The sequence below is a fragment of the Moschus berezovskii genome, chromosome 4, assembly GCF_049115385.1.
Source record: "Moschus berezovskii isolate FMDL1 chromosome 4, NW_MosBer_1.0, whole genome shotgun sequence".
In the NCBI taxonomy this organism is placed as follows: Eukaryota; Metazoa; Chordata; class Mammalia; order Artiodactyla; family Moschidae; genus Moschus; species Moschus berezovskii.
In genome coordinates, this window is record NC_142463.1 from 99,544,953 (window position 1) to 99,553,731 (window position 8,779).

Genomic DNA, 8,779 nt, shown 5'->3' on the forward strand with positions numbered 1-8,779 from the left:
TTTCCCGTGGTCATGTATGGATGTGAGAGTTGGACTGTGAAGAAAGCTGATCGCCGAAGAATTGATGCTTTTGAATTGTGGTGTTGGAGAAGACTCTTGAGAGTCCCTTGGACTGCAAGGAGATCCAACCAGTCCATTCTAAAGGAGATCAATCGTGGGTGTTCACTGGAAGGACTTATGCTAAAGCAGAAACTGCAATACTTTGGCCACCTCATGCGACAAGTTGACTCACTGGAAAAGACTCTGATGCTGGGAAGGATTGGGGGCGGGAGGAGACGGGGACGACAGAGAATGAGATGGCTGGATGGTATCACCGACTCTGTGGACATGAGTTTGAGTGAACTCTGGGAGTTGGTGATGGACAGGGAGGCCTGGCGTGCTGTGATTCATGGGGTTGCAGAGAGTCGGACACGACTGAGCGATTGAACTGAATATTCATATAAAGCTATATTGATAATGTCATTATTAGTTATGGAATCTTGAGCATTTTATTTAAACTCATTGTCCTCAAATGTGCTTTGAAAAATGAGAAAATGAAAACACCTACCTCACAGAGTTACTTTCAGGAATATGCACATTGACACTGGTGATGTGTATGGGGTATTGCCTGGCCAGAGTGAACATTCAGTAAATGGTAGCCAACATTATCAGTATTATAGCCATAGTTTTATCAGTTCCAAACAGTCAAAGTGGACACTATCATGAACCTCCCACAACTCCTTTGGTTAGAAGAACTACGTGGCTAAGAAAAGAAGAGTTTGAAGTTGGGTATAGTTGACCTGCAGTGCTGCACTTCAGGAGTTATGGTAGATTAGAGTGCTGCTGCTTAGACGCTCAGTCATGTCTGACTCTCTGCAATCCCTTGGACTGCAGCCTGCCAGGCTCCTCTGTCCATGGAATTTTCCAGATAGAACACTGGAGCAGATTGCCATTTCCTTCTCAAGGTAATCTTCCCAACCCAAGGATCAAACCCACATCTCGTGCATTGCAGCCAGACTCTTTACCACAAGTGCCACCTGGGAAGCCACCCACCCAACTGAGGTCAATCCAAACATTAAGGCAGAAACTATATGTAAACAGAGCTACATGGCAACCCACTCCAGTATTCCTGCCTGGAAAATCCCATGGATGGAGGATCCTGGCAGGCTACAGTTCATGGGATCACAAAGAGTCGGACACGACTGAGCGACTTCACTTTCACAGTGAACCACACAGTGACTATAACAGGGGAAGATCCTTAACTGAGGTATTTCCCTTGTAAACTACGTGTGTGTTAGTTGCTCAGCTGTTTCTCTTTGTGACCCCATGGACTGCAGCCTGCCAGGCTCATCTGGGCATGGAATTCTCCAGGCAAGAATACTGGAATAGATAGCCATTCCCTTCTCCAGGGGATCTTCCCAACCCAGGGATTGAACCTGGGTCTCCACATTGCAGGCAGATTCCTTACCATTTGAGCCTTTTAAACTATGGCTTTCTATATATATTAATAGGATGTGGTAGCCACCATTATAGATCAGCATGGCGCATAGACACAGATGATATCATTGATGATCCTGAGGGAGTCAGAGGGAAAGGGAGACAATGACTTTGTTTGCTGAAAACAGACATAGGACTCTACCCTGAAATCCACTGTAATTCTATAAAACTCACAATGCTAGTGTTCAGAAAGCCACCAGGGCGTTCTTTTCAGGATATTCAAGACTTGAACAAAAACAAGAAAGCTAAGAAAGTAAAATGTACTGATTCATTTCCAAACTAAGAATACTTTTTATTTGCTGATCAAAACCTCAAAGAAAATTAGGTTAAGGAATAGTAGGAAGAAGGAAGAACTATATGGATAAAGGAGAAGCTTGTTCAATTTATGACCCTGTATCATAAATAGTGACTATGGATTGCCTGATTACTTTTTTGGTTTCTTGACATGTTTTTGTCTTGAATTGTTCTGCTCCAGCATTAACTAGGGATGTTTCTTTTTAGGTTCGTAAGCTTTCTATGATTTTCCTGTAAAACACAACAATCATTGAGATAATTAAGAAAACAAGGCGCGTTAATATAAGAATCACAACCTGAACTGAGACAGGCACCCCTTCCTTTAGTGGTCCTGGAGGCCCACTGTCAATGCTTCCTCCATATCCTACCTCCTCACAGAGCGGAGGGGCCCAACCATAGATGCAGTGGCAGTTTTTGTTATTGTTGCAAACTCCTCGGTGGTTGCACTTCTCAGGGAAACAGTCAAATTTCAGGACTGAGCTATTCACACAGTATCTATTAAAACACACCCGCTCCTTACCACAGGAGGTACCATCATTTATCACACCCAAGTCAGGTAACCCCATAGGTACCATGGCTAGATGATAGCCAATGCCCCAGCACATGAGATTTTCTTCATGCAGATGAGTGGATATTAGGATAGTGTGATCTGGCATATCAGGGAGGGTTTCGACATTTATACACTGTAGCCTGCCACATATTGAGTTTTTCTTGGTACACTTTCGAAATTCACGAAGTCCTGAAATCCCACAGTTCCCATATTGGTCACCTAATAAATTTACTGCATCATAGCACTGATGAGGAGCATCCTTGGCATCAAGTCCAAAAATTTTTTGGCACTGCATATACCTGGATTGACAACTCTGTTTGAAACAATGGGCTTCATACTTGCAAGGGGTTCCATCCTGCTTATAAGTATCACTTGGACAGAAAGCTGAGGTCCCATTGCAGTACTCTGCAAGGTCACATTCATTTTCTTCCATCCGACACATGTATCCAGACGGACGAAACTGACAGTCATGACAGCAAAGTCCAGTGCTACAATTGGCTCCTTCTTTGAATTTACAGTCTGGCTGACAACACCCGTCTTCTTCACACTCCTCTGTTGAACCACAATCACATTCCTCATTCTCTTCCACAATTTTGTTTCCACATCTCTCAAGCACGTAGCCTAGGCCTGGGAGATTAGTTAGACACCTTGCATTTGAAGCTCTATGTATGTGTGCAAAATAATGGGCATAACTACAATTACTAAACCCATATCGCCCAGTACCCATGATGCAACTATGCCTTCCCTTACACTGGCAGAATGCTTCATCATGTAGCATTCCCACACTGTGTCCCAGGACATGAGTGGACCAAGTGGCAGGTGCAAGGATATTCAGGTCTGGAAAAACACTTACAGATCCAGCATAAAACCGACTACACGCTTGTCCCCCGGACTGTGCAAGTAAATCTGAAAAAGTTCTTTTAAGATATAGGTGTACCCAATCTACTGAAACTCGAGTACTTAGTACACTTGTTCGGTATACCAAAAACTGGCTTAATACTTGGTCTATCTTTGTAAAATTAACTCTAATTTTGTCCTTATCTGTCCATACTTCAACACTAAATAGATGTATTCTTAGATGGATATCTTGGAAGTAAGAGTCCATAATAGAAGTCAGAAGAATGGCATCATTTATGACTTGAGTAAGATTGGAGTTTGAAAATAAATACCTACTGTTATCAAAGACCAGGGCTATTTCCATGTACATTTGATGTGCATATAAGTCAGTGAAGTGCCGTGTCCTAGCCATGTTCTCATGCTGGGCAATCTGCTCTATTGTTTTATCAACAGTTAAGCCACAGATCTGATTAGGAAATTCCTCCCCTTTCTTCGTGAGATATACCACGTGCTCAAAATTGGAAGAATCCTTGCGGGGCTCGATTTGGTAATGATTGGCATCAATTTTCAGGATGCCCCGGAGACCTCCCATACATATACTTATCGTAGCTTCAGAATCCGGATTTCCTTCAACCAGACCCATATAGTTGCAGTCGCTGGGTATATAAGGGTGATCTTCCAAGAGTCTCCCCTGTTCTGTGAAGGAGAAAACCTGCAGATTCCGAGGCAAAAGAAACCTCTTGGGCCATAGATGAAGGACACGGTCCTTGCCTTTTACTTGCAGGAGGTAGGACATGTGCCTGGCCGCTCCCTGCTCCCCTCCACGGAAGCTCAGCTTCTTGGGAATGGTGATTTCATAGGAGTCAAAGCCCTTTAAATCCTTGCCAAGAGAGTCAACCAGGAGCACCGCCAGGACTAGCGACCGGCCTGGGGAGAGGCAGGTGCTCACTGACCTCATGGCACAGCCTGTTCCCAAGTGAGTCAGTCCCTGCCACTGTGGCCTTGAGAGTCAGCCTTCCAGGGACCTCCGCTAGAGGCGCGGGGAGCAGTGCGTGCCCTGCGGAGCTCGCCGGTGCTTGGGGGCGCAGCCCTGGGCCAAGCTGGGTCAGGCTGAGGCTGGCTGATTTCCCCTGCAGCTGCACGCCCCGCCCAACGCTTCTAGTTCGTTTTCTGGGCGGTACCGTTGGGCGCACGTGGAAGAATCCAAGGAAGGTGCTCGAGAATAATGTGAAAAGCGAGGCTGCTTGCAGGCTGGTGGGAGAAGACAGAGCAGCTTGAGAAAGGGAAAAGGACTAAAGAGTAAGAAGATCAACAGAGAACTTGTCAAAGGCTCTCTGTATCTTGGGCTATTTCGTTTCTATTGGCCTCGGGACACACCTGATTTTTCCATGGGCTGATTAGGCTGTTTCACAGGTGCTGTGCCCACCTCACCCGTTACACCATTCTCAGTGTTCACGGGGAGTCTCTTGAAGCAAAGAGAAGGATTCCTGGAGTCAGCCAGAGGACCACCAGAGCCTGAGAAAATTAGAGCTGACTCGTGTCCCCACCCCGCACCTGGCTTCAGGCAAGTGGACGTTTTAAAGTTGATTTTGCCGGTTGGTTCTTTCTGCTGTTTGTCCTTAGGGTGCTTGGATCAGCGTGATTTTTTAGTGTGGGTATGCTATTTGGATGGATAGTCTAGGAACAGTCAAATACTAGGAGAATCCAGGAACACTAAAATCAACTCCATTTGTATTACAGGAAAACGTTAAAAAGTAAGATGGGCTTGCATCTGGGAGACTAGTTAAGACGATCCTGTAACAATCCAGGCAAGCAATGTTGTTTGTGGACCAGAAAAGGACTGCTGGCCCATAAAATACAGTTATTTATGGAAGGTTTACCATGTATCAGCCACTGCTCTCAGCTCTTTGCCTGAGTCAGCTCCTTAACTCATCACAAAGAAGCCTAGTATGCAGATGTTATTGTCATGGATACTCCACACTTGAGAGAAATGAAACTCTACTTTTGTTCATGTGGTGATGTTAGGTGGCACAATTGTTATACACACTTAGGCAGTCACCCCTCCCCCACAACCTGTAGTCTTTATCAGTTACCTCTGCTGTCTCTCTGGGGATGCACAAAAGTGCACCCCATGGACATTTATGATTGAATGGCTTCTCCCAACATGAAAGAAGCAAGAATTAAAAAGAATATTCACATTTTCTGGCTTCTGTATTGTGGTCCAGACACTCTGAAGCAGAAACACCAAAACAAGTAGACTTCACCTATGGAGAATATGACAAGATCTTCTCAGGAAATGGAGATTTTTAAGGTGCCATTCTCCTGTATTGTGAGAAAGTGCCAGAACACAGCCATGCTCAGCTTCCAGCCGAGGATGGGGAATCCCTTCAAATGGTCCCCCTCAGCGGGCAGCAAAGGAGGAGGCCTGTGTACTGTGGAGATGACCTGGTTGGCAGGCAGGAGAAGCCCTGAGTGTAATTAGTAGACAGTATCAGACAGTACTGATTCGTTGGAAAAGACCCTGATGCTGGGAAAGATTGAAGGCAGGAGGAGAAGGTGACGACAGAGGATGAGATGGTTGGATGGCATCACCGACTCGATGGACATGAGTTTGATTAAGCTCCGGGAGTTGGTGATGGACAGGGAGGCCTGCATGCTGCAGTCCATGGGGTCAGAAAGAGTCAGACACGACTGAGCAACTGAACTGAACTGAAGGGTTAAGCACCAGTCTAAAGGTTCAGGTTCCCAGTCAAGTCAGTTGCTGAGCTCAGAGACAGTGGAAGTAAAGACGTGAAGAAGGGGAGAAGTCAGAGAGCTGACTCGGGATAAATGAGAGTTTCAGCAAGTGTGCTGAGTTCATAGTTCAGCTTGAAAACCAGGAATTACAGTTTCCTCAGACTGGAAATCTGGTTGATGTTGTCAGGTCTCCAGCAGCGTTAATTGTAGAGGGCAGTTGGGATCTATCTTCTACATTCATTCTGTTTTATTAACATTTTCATACCTATACCGTTTTCATTTAGGCCATTGAAGTATTTCTTGATTAAACACTAATTCTACAACTCCTATTGTTATAATATTATCTTTGGGCTAAACTCTGCAACATCTGTTTGCTAACACAAAGCTTTATGGAAATAGCCTGTTTTGATGTATTTTTCCTTATTTACAAAATTATGCATATATATTTTAAAAAGTAGAAATAACCCTGAGTTGCACAGAGTAGAAAATGCAAGCCATTCCTTTACTCTCAACTTGGCATATGTCTCCAATAAACTCTTTCCACACTGAGACAGAAATCTTAGGTATAATTATTTTTCCATCTTAGAAAATTCCATTTAATATAGAAAGTAAATCATATTTTAAAATAGTACATACCATTCATATACTTTTGACATTGCCATTTTCATATACAATATATTGTAAATTTTCTAAGCCATTGATAAGAGATGTAGATCATTGCCCATAACAAATACATAATATTCTATACTATTCACATAATTCTATATTTAAACATTTCCTTTATGTATTCATGATACAACCATTGTTTCACATCTTTACATTTTTATTGTTGATAAATATATTCTATTCTGGTGATTAAGCTAAATTTATGTGTAAATATATACAAGCACATACCTTCTTTGCCAGTTCTGATGGATTCTTAGAAATGTTAGATCGAGGTCTCTAAAATCAAACAGAACTTAAAAAGTTCTGTATTGACTTACCAATTGTCTGTAAAGCAGTTTATACCTAAAAATCACTAATGTCATCCCTATTGCCTATTCATAGGAAGTATCTTTCCATTGCTATGATCGTGATTACTTAAAGTATTGAATATGAGTATAATCACACTATGTTTTTTCTTTTGTGACTGGCTTACTGCACTTAGCATAATATCCTTGAAGTTTCTTCATGTTGTAGCATGTGACAGAATTTCCTTCTTTTTAAGCATGCATGCTCATCTATGTATGTATGTACCACACTTCTTAGTCATTCATCTGTTGGTAGATATTTGGGTGAATAATGCTGCCTTGAAAATGGGTGTGCAAATATCTCCTGGAGATCCTGCTTTGAGTTCTTTAGGACATATACCCAGAAGTTGAATTGCTAGATATATTGTCAGTTCAGTTCAGTCACTCAGTTGTGTCTGACTCTTTGTGACCCCACGGACTGCAGCACACCAGACTTCCCTGTCCTTTACAATCTTCCAGAGTTTGCTCAAACTCATGTCCATTGAGTCAGTGATGCCATCCAACCCTCTCAGTGTCTCTTGCTTCCTTCTCCTCTTTCTCTCAATTTTTCCCAGTTCAAAGTCTTTTCCAATGAGTTGACTCTTCACATTGGCTGAAGTATTGGAGCTTCAGCTTCAGCATCAGTCCTTCCAATGAATATTCAGCGTTGATTTCCTTTAGAATTGACTGGTTTGAACTCCTTGCAGTCCAAGAGTCTTTTCCAGCACCACAGTTCAAAAGCACCAATTCTTTGGTGCTCAGCCTTCTTTAAGGTGCAGCTCTATCCATATATGACTATTGGAAAAAACATAACCTTGACTATATAGACCTTTGAGGGCAAAGTGATGTCTTTACTTTTTAATGTGCTGTGTAGGTTTGTCATACCTTTTCTTCCAAGGAGCAAGCTTTTTTTAATTTCATGGTTGCAGTCACTGTCAACAGTGATTTGGAGCTCAATAAAATAAAGTCTGTCACTGTTTCCATTGTTTGCTCATCTGTTTGCCATGAATTGATGGGTCCAGATCCATGATCTTAGTTTTTTGAATGTTGAGTTTTAAGCCAGCTTTTTCACTCTCCTCTTTCACCTTTATCAAGAGGCTCTTCAGTTCCTCTTCACTTTCTGCCATTAGAGTGTGGTCATCTGCATATCTGAGGTTATTGGTATTTCTCCCAGAAATCTTGATTCCAGTTAAACCATAATTCAGTTCAGTTCAGTCAGTTCAGTCGCTTAGTTGTGTCCGACTCTTTGCGACCCCGTGAATCACAGCACGCCAGGCCTCCCTGTCCATCACCAACTCCCAGAGTTCACTCAAACTCATGTCCATCGAGTCGGTGATGCCATCCAGCCATCTCATTCTCTGCCATCCCTGTCTCCTCCTACACCCAATCCCTCCCAGCATCAGACTCTTTTTCCAGTGAGTCAACTCGTCGCATGAGGTGGCCAAAGTATTGGAGCTTCAGCTTTAGCATCAGTCCTTCCAATGAACACCCAGGACTGATCTCCTTTAGAATGGACTGGTTGGATTTCCTTGCAGTCCAAGGGACTCTCAAGAATCTTCTCCAACATCACAGTTCAAAAGCATCAATTCTTCGGCGATCAGCTTTCTTCACAGTCCAACTCTCACATCCATACATGACCAAGGGAAAAACCATAGCCTTGACTAGATGGACCTTGGTTGGCAAAGTAATGTCTCTGCTTTTTAATATGCTATCTAGGCTGGTCATAACTTTCCTTCCAAGGAGTAAGCGTCTTTTAATTTCATGGCTGCCATCAGCATCCGCAGTGATTTTGGAGCCCCCAAAAATAAAGTCTGACACTGTTTCCACTATTTCCCATTCTATTTCCCAGGAAATGATGGGACCAGATGCCATGATCTTCGTTTTCTGAATGTTGAGC

General features: G+C 43.2%; 1 protein-coding gene across 1 annotated transcript; it reads right to left on the bottom strand.

Annotated features, from left to right (window-relative positions):
- Positions 1 to 1,951: 1,951 nt before the first annotated feature.
- LOC129541766 (disintegrin and metalloproteinase domain-containing protein 30-like) lies at positions 1,952 to 4,115 on the bottom strand. The gene has a single exon (XM_055403976.2). The coding sequence runs from the start codon at positions 4,113 to 4,115 to the stop codon at positions 1,974 to 1,976; it is 2,142 nt and encodes a 713-aa protein (XP_055259951.2). The 3' UTR covers positions 1,952 to 1,973.
- Between the last annotated feature and the right edge of the window lie 4,664 nt (positions 4,116 to 8,779).